At 55.7% G+C, this 16,000-nt stretch overlaps 1 protein-coding gene across 1 annotated transcript in view; it reads right to left on the reverse strand.

Moving 5' to 3' along the window:
* Positions 1-16,000, reverse strand: part of LOC138250271 (rho-related BTB domain-containing protein 2-like) — a 384,850-nt gene that overhangs the window by 15,805 nt on the left and 353,045 nt on the right. Inside the window, exon 9 of the mRNA XM_069205010.1 lies at positions 1,253-1,358. Within this exon, the coding sequence (XP_069061111.1) occupies positions 1,253-1,358 (106 nt within the window). The remainder of the gene's footprint in view (positions 1-1,252; positions 1,359-16,000) is intronic.

Genomic DNA, 16,000 nt, shown 5'->3' on the forward strand with positions numbered 1-16,000 from the left:
TCTCGTTCACACCCGCAGCTACTTCGCCATCAAGCAAATGCAGTGGTTTGTGCCAACAGGGAGACAGAGAGAGTAAGCGCTGTCCTGTTCTTGTACATAAAACATGGCAGTCATGTTGTTGGACCTGACGAGGACTAACTTGCTGCGAATGAGTGGAAGGAAGGCCTTGAGAACAAGGCAAATTGGCAAGAACTTGAAACAATTGATTTGGTGTCCTGCTGGCGAGCGGTCCACACTCCCTGTACAGAGGCCCGATTGAGAGGTGTGCCCCAATGGGGTTGAGAAGCGGCCGTGGTAGTGGTGACTTGTTAAATGGGGTCCTGCCCTGTAACAGGTTGTTCCCATTCCACCACTGCAGAAAGTGATGCACGCTAGCCTTTACCAACACTAGATCCTCTCCTTGTGACTATTGTGGCAAGACGCACTACCGGGTGGTTGGACTTAAGGCACAATGGCGATAACATGAAGCCATCACGTCCAGGAGGCACATGGCAGTTCTGACTGTTAGATGACGATGTGGCTGACGGACAGGTACGAGCTGCTGGACAGTCAGGACCCTGTGGGGGCTGGGATAGGCTTTGCCTGTAACCTAATTGGTTACCCCCTACACATACAGACACACACACACAGGTTGAAGGTGTGATTTGGTGGCATTTATGGTGAACTCGAGACTGGAGAAGCAAGATGGTCGTGTGGGTATGGGCTCTGCATTGTTGTCCGCCTGCAATCTCGATCAGCCAGTGGTGTAGACTGGAGGAGACATGGATTCCTCCCCTCCTCAGGTGAGTGCTGACCACTGCTGTGTACCTGATGTAGACCCTTGGGGCAGTGGTAACGCTGAACGGAAGTACCTTGAACTGGTAATGACAGCCTTGTGGTGTCAATACACCCATGCGTCTCCTTTGCTTGGATGTCATTATTACACAGCTGTCATGACCCTACCTTGCAGTGTCCTCATTGCATGCACCCCCTCCCTTTACTGGGTACCACTGTTACACAGATACCCAACCCATCACTGGGTGTCACAGTATGTTACAAGGGTCCCTCCACCTCTTTGGGGTTTACCCCTCCCCTCCAGGGGTGGCCTCATTACAGGTATACTGATCTCCTACTTGGTTGGTCTTGTAACATGTGCAACTGCCCCCCTCACCCCTTAATGTCATGATCCAGGAGGCACATTGTTGAGTTGACACAAGTGAAACAATGACAGACGTGACCCACACGCCCGCCCAGTCTCTTCGGGCCACATTACCTGGCGTCATGTACTTCATCTCTCGGGGGTATTTACGGCAGACGCTGTTGTAGTTGGTGCAGGTGTAGTGCAGGCACCAGTCTGCCAGCTGCTTGGCATTATGGAACTGGAAGGGAGAAAAAGGCCAAGAATCAGCAGGGTACCCAAGAACAGCCTGGCATACACCTCCTGCCTCTCTGTAAGGTCTGAGCTCACCCATCATCCCCTCTCGCCCACCACCCATCATCCCCTCTTGCCCACCACCCATCATCCCCTCTCACCCACCACCCATCATCCTCTCTCACCCACCACCCATCATCCCCTCTTAACCACCGCCCACCATCCCCTCTCAACCACCACCCATCATGCCATCACCCTTCATCCCCTCTCGCCCACCACCCATCATCCCCTCTCGCCCACCACCCATCACCCCATCTCACCCACCACCCATCTCCCCTCTCGCCCACCACCCATTATCCCCTCTCACCCATCATCCTCTCTCACCCACCACCCATCATCCTCTCTCACCCAACCATCATCCCCTCTCACCCACCACCCATCATCCGCTCTCACCCACCACCCATCTCCCCATCTCACCCACCACCTATCATCCCCTCTCGCCCACCACCCACCATCCCGTCTCACCCACCACCCATCATCCCCTCTCACCCACCACCCATCATCCCATCACCCATCATCCCCTCTCACCACCACCCATCATCCCCTCTCACCCACCACCCATCATCCTCTCTCGTCCACCACCCATCATCCCCTCTCGCCCACCACCCATCATCCCCTCTCACCCACCACCCATCATCCCCTCTCACCCACCACCCCTCATCCTCTCTCACCCACCCATCATCCCCTCTAGCCCACCCCCCATCACCCCATCTTGCCCACCACCCATCATCCCCTCTCGCCCACCACCCATCATTCTCTCTCACCCACCACCCATCATCCCATCTCGCCCACCTTCCCCTCTCAACCACCACCCATCATCCTCTCTCACCCACCACCCATCATCCTCTCTCACCCACCACCCATCATCCCCTCTCACCCACCACCCATCATCCCCTCTCACCCACCACCCATCATCCTCTCTCACCCACTGTAGGAAAGTGGCTCTGTATGTACTATTTCAAAGTAAGAAATAGTGTGCACAGAGTCCAAGGGTTCCTCTTAGAGGTAAGATAGTGGCAAAAAGAGATACTTCTAATACTCTACTTTGTGGTAGTGTGGTCGAGCAGTAGGCTTATCAGAGGGTAGTGTTAAGCATTTGTTGTACACACACAGGCAATAAATGAGGAACACACACTCAAAGACAATTCCAGGCCAATAGGTTTTAATATATAAAAATATATTTTCTTAGTTTATTTTAAGAACCACAGGTTCAAGATTTACAAACAATACTTTAAATGAAAGGTATTTCACTCAGGTATCTTAGGAACTTTGAATTATCACAACAGCATGTACAGTTTTGGCAACAATGGCAATAAGCTATTTTAAAAGTGGACACAGTGCAAACATCAACAGTTCCTGGGGGAGGTAAGTAAATGTTAAGTTCACAGGTAAGTAAAACACTTACAGGGTTCAAAGTTGGGTCCAAGGTAGCCCACCGTTGGGGGTTTAAGGCAACCCCAAATTTACCACACCAGCAGCTCAGGGCCGGTCAGGTGCAGAGGTCAAAGTGGTGCCCAAAACACATAGGCTTCAATGGAAATACGGGTGCCCCGGTTCCAGTAGGCCAGCAGGTAAGTACCCGCGACTTCGGAGGGCAGACTAGGGGGGTTTTGTAGGGCACCAGGGGGGGGGACACAAGTAGGCACAGAAAGTACACCCTCAGCGGCACAGGGGCGGCCGGGTGCGGAGTGCAAACAGGCATCGGGTTTGCAATAGGATTCAATGGGAGACCGGGGGTCTCTTCAGCGATGCAGGCAGGCAAGGGGGGGGGATCCTCGGGGTAGCCACCACCTGGGCTAGGAAGAGGGCCGCCTGGGGGTCGCTCCTGCACTGGAGTTCGGTTCCTTCAGGTCCTGGGGGCTGCGGGTGCAGTGTGTTTACCAGGCGTCAGGTTCCTTGAAGCAGGCAGTCGCGGTCAGGGGGAGCCTCTGGATTCCCTCTGCAGGAGTCGCTGTGGAGGCTCAGGGGGGTCAACTCTGGCTACTCACGGGCTCGCAGTCGCCGGGGAGACATCCCTGTAGTGTTGGTTCCCCGCAGGTCGAGCCGGGGGTGTCGGGTGCAGAGTGGAAAGTCTCACGCTTCCGTCGGGAAACGTGTGGTCTTTAAAAGTTGCTTCTTTGTTGCAAAGTTGCAGTTTCTGTGGAACAGGGCAGCTGTCCTCAGGAGTTTCTTGGTCCTTTTAGATGCAGGGTAGTCCTCTGAGGCTTCAGAGGTCGCTGGACCCTGGGAGGCGCGTCGCTGTTGCAGTTTTTCTCGAAGTGGGGAGACAGGCCGGTAAGGCTGGGGCCAAAGCAGTTGGTGTCTCCGTCTTCTCTGCAAGGCTTCAGGTCAGCAGTCCTTCTTCGTCTTCAGGTTGCAGGAATCTATCTTCGTAGGTTCTGGGGGCCCCTAAATACTCAATTTAGGGGTGTGCTTAGGTCTGGGAGGTTAGTAGCCAATGGCTACTAGCCCTGAGGGTGGCTACACCCTCTTTGTGCCTCCTCCCTGAGGGGAGGGGGTCACATCCCTAATCCTATTGGGGGAATCCTCCATCTGCAAGATGGAGGATTTCTAAAAGTCAGAGTCACCTCAGCTCAGGACACCTTAGGGGTTGTCCTGACTGTCCAGTGACGCCTCCTTGTTTTTCTCATTATCTCCTCCAGCCTTGCCGCCAAAAGTGGGGGCAGTGGCCGGAGGGACGGGCATCTCCACTAGCTGTGATGCCCTGTGGCGCTGTAACAAAGGGGGTGAGCCTTTGAGGCTCACCGCCAGGTGTTACAGTTCCTGCAGGGGGAGGTGAGAAGCACCTCCACCCAGTACAGGCTTTGTTCCTGGCCACAGAGTGACAAAGGCACTCTCCCCATGTGGCCAGCAACATGCCTGGTGTGTGGCAGGCTGGCAAAAACTAGTCAGCCCACAATGGAAGTCAGGTATGTTTTCAGGGGGCATCTTTAAGATGTCCTCTGGGTGTATTTCACAATAAAATGTACACTGGCATCAGTGTGCATTTATTGTGCTGAGAAGTTTGATACCAAACTTCCCAGTTTTCAGTGTAGCCATTATGGTGTTGTGGAGTTCGTGTATGACAGGCTCCCAGACCATATACTCTTATGGCTACCCTGCACTTACAATGTCTAAGGCTTTGCTTAGACACTGTAGGGGCATAGTGCTCATGCACCTATGCCCTCACCTGTGGTATAGTGCACCCTGCCTTAGGGCTGTAAGGCCTGCTAGAGGGGTGACTTATCTATGCCAAAGGCAGTGTGAGGTTGGCATGGCACCCTGAGGGGAGTGCCATGTCGACTTAATCATTTTCTCCCCACCAGCACACACAAGCTGGCAAGCAGTGTGCATGTGCTGAGTGAGGGGTCCCCAGGGTGGCATAAGACATGCTGCAGCCCTTAGAGACCTTCCCTGGAATCAGTGCCCTTGGAAACCAGGGGTACCAGTTACAAGGGACTTACCTGGATGCCAGGGTGTGCCAATTGTGGAGACAAAAGTACAATTTAGGGAAAGAACACTGGTGCTGGGGCCTGGTTAGCAGGCCTCAGCACACTTTCAAATCATAACTTGGCATCAGCAAAGGCAAAAAGTCAGGGGGTAACCATGTCAAGGAGGCATTTCCTTACACCCACCACCCACCATCCCCTCTCACCCACCACCCATCATCCTCTCTCACCCACCACCCACCATCCCCTCTCACCCACCACCCATCATCCTCTCTCACCCACCACCCCCTCTCACCCACCACCCATCATCCTCTCTTACCCACCACCCATCATCCCCTCTCACCCACCACCCATCATTCCCTCTCACCCACCTCCCATCATCCCCTCTCGCCCACCACCCATCATCCCCTCTCACCCACACCCATCATCCCCTCTCACCCACCACCCATCATCCCCTCTCACCCACCACCCATCATTCCCTCTCACCCACCACCCATCATCCCCTCTCGCCCACCACCCATCATCCCCTCTCACCCACACCCATCATCCCCTCTCACCCACCACCCATCATCCCCTCTCACCCACCACCCATCATCCCCTCTCACCCACCACCCATCATCCCCTCTCACCCACAACCGATTACTTCATCTCTCCCACCACCCAAACTCATGCATTTCTTTATGTCAATCACCAGCCATCACCCCATCTCACCCACCACCCATCACTCAACTTCACCCGCCACCCATCATCCCCTCTCAACCACCACACATCCCTCCATCTCTCCCATCTCACCACCCATTAGACATCATTCCATCTCTCCCATCACTCCATCTTACCCACCACCCATGAGTCCATCTCTACCATCTCAACCCCCCTTCCATCTCTCTGAGCTCTGGGTATGTCCAAAGCACCATCTCTGTATGAATTTCAGGAGTCCCCCCAGGCTATAAACTGAAGATTATCACTCAAACTCTAGCGTTGTATAAACATAAGGTACGGCCACAGTCAGGTATCTCCCAGCCTCCATCCCTAGGAACTGCAAGTGTGAGCCACACTCTAGCAGGCACTACAGGTTATCACCAAACTCCTTTGTGTGCACAGTAAAAGCATAACTCAGACTGCTGTGTATGAAGTAGAAGTTATCTCCCAAAGGCCATCTCTGTATGAACTTTATATATCAGCCATGAGTCCAACCCAAAGGTCCGCAGGCATCACCTGGACTCTAACCCAGGGGACTGCAGGTATCACCCAGACTCTAACCCAAGGGACCACAGGCATCACCCAGACTCTACACCAAGGGACCGCAGGTATCACCCAGACTCTAACCCAGGGGACCGCAGGTATCACCTGGACTCTAACCCAGGGGACCGCAGGTATCACCTGGACTCTAACCCAGGGGACCGCAGGTATCACCTGGACTCTAGCCCAAGGGACCGCAGGTATCACCCAAACTCTAACCCAGGGGACTGCAGGTATCACCCGGACTCTAACCCAAGGGACCACAGGTATCACCCAGACTCTACCCCAAGGGACCACAGGTATCACCCAGACTCTAACCCAAGGGACCACAGGCATCACCCAGACTCTACACCAAGGGACCGCAGGTATCACCCAGACTCTAACCCAGGGGACCGCAGGTATCACCTGGACTCTAACCCAGGGGACCGCATGCATCACCCGGACTCTAGCCCAAGGGACCACAGGCATCACCCAGACTCTACACCAAGGGACCGCAGGTATCACCCAGACTCTACACCAAGGGACCGCAGGTATCACCCAGACTCTAACCCAGGGGACCGCAGGTATCACCTGGACTCTAACCCAGGGGACCGCAGGTATCACCTGGACTCTAGCCCAAGGGACCGCAGGTATCACCCAAACTCTAACCCAGGGGACCGCAGGTATCACCCAGACTCTACCCCAAGGTACTGCAGGTATCACCCGGACTCTAACCCCGGGACCACAGGTATCACACAGACTCTAACCCAAGGGACCACAGGTATCACCCAGACTCTACCCCAAGGGACCACAGGTATCACACAGACTCCAACCCAAGGGACCACAGGCATCACCTAGACTCTATACCAAGGGACCGCATGTATCACCCAGACTCTAACCCAAGGGACCACAGGTATCACCCAGACTCTAACCCAAGGGACCACAGGTATCACCCAGACTCTAACCCAAGGGACCACAGGTATCACCCAGACTCTACCCCAAGGGACCACAGGCATCACCCAGACTCTACCCCAAGGGACCACAGGCATCACCCAGACTCTACCCCAAGGTACCGCAGGTATCACCCGGACTCTAACCCCGGGACCGCAGGTATCACACAGACTCTAACCCAAGGGACAGCATGCATCACCTGGACTCTAACTCAGGGGACCGCAGGTATCACCCGGACTCTAACCCAAGGGACAGCATGCATCACCCAGACTCTACCCCAAGGGACCACAGGTATCACACAGACTCCAACCCAAGGGACCACAGGCATCACCCAGACTCTATACCAAGGGACCGCATGTATCAACCAGACTCTAACCCAAGGAACCACAGGTATCACCCAGACTCTAACCCAAGTGACCGCAGGTATCACCCAGACTCTACCCCAAGGGACCACAGGCATCACCCAGACTCTACCCCAAGGTACTGCAGGTATCACCTGGACTCTAACCCAGGGGACCGCAGGTTTCACACAGACTCTAACCCAAGGGACAGCATGCATCATCTGGACTCTAACCCAGGGGACCGCAGGTATCACCCGGACTCCAACCCCCGGACCGCAGGTATCACACAGACTCTAGCCCAAGGGACCGCATGCATCACCCGGACTCTACCCCAAGGGACCACAGGTATCACCCGGACTCTAGCCCAAGGGACCGCATGCATCACCCGGACTCTAGCCCAAGGGACCACAGGTATCATCCAGACTCTACCCCAAGGGACCACAGGTATCACCCAGACTCTACCCCAAGGGACCACAGGTATCACCCGGACTCTACCCCAAGGGACCGCAGGTATCACCCGGACTCTACCCTAGGGGACCGCAGGTATCACCCGGACTCTACCCCAGGGGACCGCAGGTATCACCCGGACTCTAAACCAGGGGACCGCAGTATCACCCGGACTCTAAACCAGGGGACCGCATGTATCACCCAGACTCTACCCCAGGGGACCGCAGGTATCACCCGGACTCTACCCCAGGGGACCGCAGGTATCACCCGGACTCTAACCCAGGGGACCGCAGGTATCACCCGGACTCTAACCCAGGGGACCGCAGGTATCACCCGGACTCTAACCCAGGGGACCGCAGGTATCACCCGGACTCTAACCCAGGGGACCGCAGGTATCACCCGGACTCTAACCCAGGGGACCGCAGGTATCACCCAGACTCTAACCCAAGGGACCGCAGGTATCACCCAGACTCTACACCAAGGGACCGCAGGTATCACCCAGACTCTACACCAAGGGACCGCAGGTATCACCCAGACTCTACACCAAGGGACCCCAGGTATCACCCAGACTCTACCCCAAGGGACCGCAGGTATCACCCAGACTCTACCCCAAGGGACCGCAGGTATCACCCAGACTCTACCCCAAGGGACCGCAGGTATCACCCAGACTCTAACCCAGGGGACCACAGGTATGACCCAGACTCTAACCCAGGGGAATGCAGGTATCACCCGGACTCTACCCCAAGGAACTGCAGGCATCACCCAGACTCTAACCCAGGGGACTGCAGTTATCACCAGGACTCCAACCCAGGCGACCGCAAGGATCACCCAGACTCTACCCCAAGGGACTGACTCCCACTTTATGCATAGTAGGTATCTTGGAACTGCAGGTTTCACCCAGGATCCCTCTCCACATTGTATCTACCTAGCACTCAGACTCAATCTAGGTATAATCTGAGAATACCACCAAAACTACATCCCTCTATGAACACAGTCCACACCTCCAGTGATCATCAGCGCTCCGGTGCCGTATGAATCCTAAGTTCCCTCCAGCTCCCTGTCTGAATGTACTCTTGGTACCACCGGAGGCTCCAGCTCAGTATGGACCCCAGGGCTTCCCTCAAGCACTGTTTCTGTACAGACTCTTGGTACCACCCTCTTGGTACCACCGGAGGCTCCAGCTCAGTATGAACCCCTGGTGTTCCCTCAAGCCCCGTGTCTGTACAGACTCTTGGTACCACCGGAGACCCCAGCTCAGTATGAACCCCAGGTGTTCCCTCAAACACTGTGTCTGTACAGACTCTTGGTATCACCGGAGGCCCCAGCTCAGTATGAACCCCAAGTGTTCCTTCAAGCCCCGTGTCTGTACAGACAATTGGTATTACCGGAGGTCCCAGCTCAGTATGAACCCCAGGTGTTCCCTCAAGACCCGTGTCTGTACAGACTCTTGGTACCACCAGAGGCCCCAGCTCAGTATGAATCCTAGGTGTTCCCTCAAGCCCTGTGTCTGTACAGACTCTTGGTACCACCGGAGGCCCCAGCTCAGTATGAACCCCAGGTGTTCCCTGAAGCCCCGTGTCTGTACAGACTCTTGGTATTACCCAGGCCCCAGCTCAGTATGAACCCCAGGTGTTCCCTGAAGCCCCGTGTCTGTACAGACTCTTGGTATTACCCAGGCCCCAGCTCAGTATGAACCCCAGGTGTTCCCTGAAGCCCCGTGTCTGTACAGACTCTTGGTATCACTGGAGGCCCCAGCTCAGTATGAACCCCAGGTGTTCCCTCAAGCACTTTGTCTGTACAGACTCTTGGTATCACCGGAGGCTCCAGCTCAGTATGAACCCCAGGTGTTCCCTCAAGTCCCGTGTCTGTACAGACTCTTGGTATCACCGGAGGCCCTAGCTCAGTATGAACCCCAGGTGTTCCCTCAAGCACTGTGTCTTGACAGACTCTTGGTATCACCGGAGGCCCCAGCTCAGTATGGACCCCATGTGTTCCCTGAAGCCCCATGTCTGTACAGACTCTTGGTATTACCCAGGCCCCAGCTCAGTATGTACCCTAGGTGTTCCCTCATGCCTTGTGTCTGTACAGACTCTTGGTACCACCCGGGCCCCAGCTCAGTATGAACCCCAGGTGTTCCTTCAAGCCCTGTGTCTGTACAGACTCTTGGAATCACTGGAGGCCCCAGCTCAGTATGAACCCCAGGTGTTCCCTCAAGCCCCGTGTCTGTACAGACTCTTGGTACCACCAGAGGCCCCAGCTCAGTATGGACCCCAGGTGTTCCCTCAAGCCCTGTGTCTGTACAGACTCTTGGTATTACCCAGGCCCCAGCTCAGTATGGACCCCAGGGCATCCCTCAAGCCCCATGTCTGTACAGACTCTTGGTATCACCGGAGGCCCCAGCTCAGTATGGACCCCAGGTGTTCCCTGAAGCCCCGTGTCTGTACAGACTCTTGGTATCACCGGAGGCCCCAGCTCAGTATGGACCCCAGGTGTTCCCTCAAGCACTGTGTCTGTACAGACTCTTGGTACCACCCGGGCCCCAGCTCAGTATGAACCCCAGGTGTTCCCTCAAGCCCCGTGTCTGTACAGACTCTTGGTACCACCCGGGCCCCAGCTCAGTATGAACCCCAGGTGTTCCCTCAAGCCCCGTGTCTGTACAGACTCTTGGTATCACCAGAGGCCCCAGCTCAGTATGAACCCCAGGTGTTCCCTCAAGCCCCGTGTCTGTACAGACTCTTGGTACCACCCGGGCCCCAGCTCAGTATGTACCCTAGGTGTTCCCTCAAGCCCCGTGTCTGTACAGACTCTTGGTACCACCCGGCCCCCAGCTCAGTATGAACCCCAGGTGTTCCCTCAAGCCCGTGTCTGTACAGACTCTTGGTATCACCGGAGACCCCAGCTCAGTATGAACCCCAGGTGTTCCCTCAAGCCCCGTGTCTGTACAGACTCTTGGTACCACCAGAGGCCCCAGCTCAGTATGAACCCTAGGTGTTCCCTCAAGCCCTGTGTCTGTACAGACTCTTGGTACCACCGGAGGCCCCAGCTCAGTATGAACCCCAGGTGTTCCCTGAAGCCCCGTGTCTGTACAGACTCTTGGTATTACCCAGGCCCCAGCTCAGTATGAACCCCAGGTGTTCCCTGAAGCCCCGTGTCTGTACAGACTCTTGGTATTACCCAGGCCCCAGCTCAGTATGAACCCCAGGTGTTCCCTGAAGCCCTGTGTCTGTACAGACTCTTGGTATCACTGGAGGCCCCAGCTCAGTATGAACCCCAGGTGTTCCCTCAAGCACTGTGTCTGTACAGACTCTTGGTATCACCGGAGGCTCCAGTTCAGTATGAACCCCAGGTGTTCCCTCAAGTCCTGTGTCTGTACAGACTCTTGGTATTACCGGAGGCCCTAGCTCAGTATGAACCCCAGGTGTTCCCTCAAGCACTGTGTCTTGACAGACTCTTGGTATCACCGGAGGCCCCAGCTCAGTATGGACCCCATGTGTTCCCTGAAGCCCCATGTCTGTACAGACTCTTGGTATTACCCAGGCCCCAGCTCAGTATGTACCCTAGGTGTTCCCTCATGCCTCGTGTCTGTACAGACTCTTGGTACCACCCGGGCCCCAGCTCAGTATGAACCCCAGGTGTTCCTTCAAGCCCTGTGTCTGTACAGACTCTTGGAATCACTGGAGGCCCCAGCTCAGTATGAACCCCAGGTGTTCCCTCAAGCCCCGTGTCTGTACAGACTCTTGGTACCACCAGAGGCCCCAGCTCAGTATGGACCCCAGGTGTTCCCTCAAGCCCTGTGTCTGTACAGACTCTTGGTATTACCCAGGCCCCAGCTCAGTATGGACCCCAGGGCATCCCTCAAGCCCCGTGTCTGTACAGACTCTTGGTATCACCGGAGGCCCCAGCTCAGTATGGACCCCAGGTGTTCCCTGAAGCCCCGTGTCTGTACAGACTCTTGGTATCACCGGAGACCCCAGCTCAGTATGGACCCCAGGTGTTCCCTCAAGCACTGTGTCTGTACAGACTCTTGGTATCACCGGAGGCCCCAGCTAAGTATGAACCCCAGGTGTTCCCTCAAGCCCCATGTCTGTACAGACTCTTGGTATTACCCAGGCCCCAGCTCAGTATGAACCCCAGGTGTTCCCTGAAGCCCCGTGTCTGTACAGACTCTTGGTATCACTGGAGGCCCCAGCTCAGTATGAACCCCAGGTGTTCCCTCAAGCACTTTGTCTGTACAGACTCTTGGTATCACCGGAGGCTCCAGCTCAGTATGAACCCCAGGTGTTCCCTCAAGTCCCGTGTCTGTACAGACTCTTGGTATCACCGGAGGCCCTAGCTCAGTATGAACCCCAGGTGTTCCCTCAAGCACTGTGTCTTGACAGACTCTTGGTATCACCGGAGGCCCCAGCTCAGTATGGACCCCATGTGTTCCCTGAAGCCCCATGTCTGTACAGACTCTTGGTATTACCCAGGCCCCAGCTCAGTATGTACCCTAGGTGTTCCCTCATGCCTTGTGTCTGTACAGACTCTTGGTACCACCCGGGCCCCAGCTCAGTATGAACCCCAGGTGTTCCTTCAAGCCCTGTGTCTGTACAGACTCTTGGAATCACTGGAGGCCCCAGCTCAGTATGAACCCCAGGTGTTCCCTCAAGCCCCGTGTCTGTACAGACTCTTGGTACCACCAGAGGCCCCAGCTCAGTATGGACCCCAGGTGTTCCCTCAAGCCCTGTGTCTGTACAGACTCTTGGTATTACCCAGGCCCCAGCTCAGTATGGACCCCAGGGCATCCCTCAAGCCCCATGTCTGTACAGACTCTTGGTATCACCGGAGGCCCCAGCTCAGTATGGACCCCAGGTGTTCCCTGAAGCCCCGTGTCTGTACAGACTCTTGGTATCACCGGAGGCCCCAGCTCAGTATGGACCCCAGGTGTTCCCTCAAGCACTGTGTCTGTACAGACTCTTGGTACCACCCGGGCCCCAGCTCAGTATGAACCCCAGGTGTTCCCTCAAGCCCCGTGTCTGTACAGACTCTTGGTACCACCCGGGCCCCAGCTCAGTATGAACCCCAGGTGTTCCCTCAAGCCCCGTGTCTGTACAGACTCTTGGTATCACCAGAGGCCCCAGCTCAGTATGAACCCCAGGTGTTCCCTCAAGCCCCGTGTCTGTACAGACTCTTGGTACCACCCGGGCCCCAGCTCAGTATGTACCCTAGGTGTTCCCTCAAGCCCCGTGTCTGTACAGACTCTTGGTACCACCCGGCCCCCAGCTCAGTATGAACCCCAGGTGTTCCCTCAAGCCCGTGTCTGTACAGACTCTTGGTATCACCGGAGACCCCAGCTCAGTATGAACCCCAGGTGTTCCCTCAAGCCCCGTGTCTGTACAGACTCTTGGTACCACCAGAGGCCCCAGCTCAGTATGAACCCTAGGTGTTCCCTCAAGCCCTGTGTCTGTACAGACTCTTGGTACCACCGGAGGCCCCAGCTCAGTATGAACCCCAGGTGTTCCCTGAAGCCCCGTGTCTGTACAGACTCTTGGTATTACCCAGGCCCCAGCTCAGTATGAACCCCAGGTGTTCCCTGAAGCCCCGTGTCTGTACAGACTCTTGGTATTACCCAGGCCCCAGCTCAGTATGAACCCCAGGTGTTCCCTGAAGCCCTGTGTCTGTACAGACTCTTGGTATCACTGGAGGCCCCAGCTCAGTATGAACCCCAGGTGTTCCCTCAAGCACTGTGTCTGTACAGACTCTTGGTATCACCGGAGGCTCCAGTTCAGTATGAACCCCAGGTGTTCCCTCAAGTCCTGTGTCTGTACAGACTCTTGGTATTACCGGAGGCCCTAGCTCAGTATGAACCCCAGGTGTTCCCTCAAGCACTGTGTCTTGACAGACTCTTGGTATCACCGGAGGCCCCAGCTCAGTATGGACCCCATGTGTTCCCTGAAGCCCCATGTCTGTACAGACTCTTGGTATTACCCAGGCCCCAGCTCAGTATGTACCCTAGGTGTTCCCTCATGCCTCGTGTCTGTACAGACTCTTGGTACCACCCGGGCCCCAGCTCAGTATGAACCCCAGGTGTTCCTTCAAGCCCTGTGTCTGTACAGACTCTTGGAATCACTGGAGGCCCCAGCTCAGTATGAACCCCAGGTGTTCCCTCAAGCCCCGTGTCTGTACAGACTCTTGGTACCACCAGAGGCCCCAGCTCAGTATGGACCCCAGGTGTTCCCTCAAGCCCTGTGTCTGTACAGACTCTTGGTATTACCCAGGCCCCAGCTCAGTATGGACCCCAGGGCATCCCTCAAGCCCCGTGTCTGTACAGACTCTTGGTATCACCGGAGGCCCCAGCTCAGTATGGACCCCAGGTGTTCCCTGAAGCCCCGTGTCTGTACAGACTCTTGGTATCACCGGAGGCCCCAGCTCAGTATGGACCCCAGGTGTTCCCTCAAGCACTGTGTCTGTACAGACTCTTGGTATCACCGGAGGCCCCAGCTAAGTATGAACCCCAGGTGTTCCCTCAAGCCCCATGTCTGTACAGACTCTTGGTACCACCCGGGCCCCAGCTCTGTATGAACCCCAGGTGTTCCCTCAAGCCCCGTGTCTGTACAGACTCTTGGTATCACCAGAGGCCCCAGCTCAGTATGAACCCCAGGTGTTCCCTCAAGCCCCGTGTCTGTACAGACTCTTGGTACCACCCGGGCCCCAGCTCAGTATGTACCCTAGGTGTTCCCTCAAGCCCCGTGTCTGTACAGACTCTTGGTACCACCCGGCCCCCAGCTCAGTATGAACCCCAGGTGTTCCCTCAAGCCCGTGTCTGTACAGACTCTTGGTATCACCGGAGACCCCAGCTCAGTATGAACCCCAGGTGTTCCCTCAAGCCCCGTGTCTGTACAGACTCTTGGTATTACCCAGGCCCCAGCCAGTATGAACCCCAGGTGTTCCCTGAAGCCCCGTGTCTGTACAGACTCTTGGTATCACCGGAGGCCCCAGCTCAGTATGAACCCCAGGTGTTCCCTCAAGCCCCGTGTCTGTACAGACTCTTGGTATTACCCAGGCCCCAGCTCAGTATGAATCCCAGGTGTTCCCTCAAGCCCCGTGTCTGTACAGACTCTTGGTACCACCGGAGGCCCCAGCTCAGTATGAACCCCAGGTGTTCCCTCAAGCACTGTGTCTGTACAGACTCTTGGTATCACCGGAGGCTCCAGCTCAGTATGAACCCCAGGTGTTCCCTCAAGCCCCGTGTCTGTACAGACTCTTGGTATCACCGGAGGCCCCAGCTCAGTATGAACCCCAGGTGTTCCCTCAAGCCCCGTGTCTGTACAGACTCTTGGTATCACCGGAGGCCCCAGCTCAGTATGAACCCCAGGTGTTCCCTCAAGCCCCGTGTCTGTACAGACTCTTGGTATCACCGGAGGCCCCAGCTCAGTATGAACCCCAGGTGTTCCCTCAAGCACTGTGTCTGTACAGACTCTTGGTATTACCCGGGCCCCAGCTCAGTATGGACCCTAGGTGTTCCCTCATGCCCCGTGTCTGTACAGACTCTTGGTACCACCCGGGGCCCAGCTCAGTATGAACCCCAGGTGTTCCCTCAAGCCCCGTGTCTGTACAGACGTTTGCCACCATGCGGGGTCCAGCTCTGTATGGAGTCCACGTGTTCCCCCAAGCCCCGCGTCTACATTAACTCTTGGTACCACCCAGGATCCAGCACAATATGAACTCCAGGTGTTACCTCAAGCCCCATGTCTTATGGACCCTTGGTACCACCTGGGCTACAGCTCAGTATGAACGCCAGGCGTTCCTTTAAGGCCCATGTCTGTAAGGGCTCTTGGTACCACCCAGACCCCAGCTCAGCATTAAGTCAAGGTGTTACTCTCGGTCTCCCTCTAGAGCACCCTTCCACCATTTCCCCATTGAGCCCATCCTGCTATAAATGCTGCTCTTCATCCAGTGAGTATCTGCACACACACAGCTTTCATCAGGGCCTCGACTCTGAGGTGAAATTGTGTGACAAACACCCGTAGAGGCAGACCATGGAAACTGCATGTTTTCTACTGCATGCACATCCTGGGCAGTCACTGCATGTTTGAGATTGTTTGATATGAAACATAGTTCAGAACACACACCTGTTTATGCAAGGGGACAGATCACCCCACCTAAAGTAGGCATGCAAACCAGGACAACAAATCTGTGAGCAAACTGACCAGGTGTACAAAGCA

This window comes from Pleurodeles waltl, chromosome 1_1 (assembly GCF_031143425.1).
Source record: "Pleurodeles waltl isolate 20211129_DDA chromosome 1_1, aPleWal1.hap1.20221129, whole genome shotgun sequence".
NCBI classification, from domain to species: Eukaryota; Metazoa; Chordata; class Amphibia; order Caudata; family Salamandridae; genus Pleurodeles; species Pleurodeles waltl.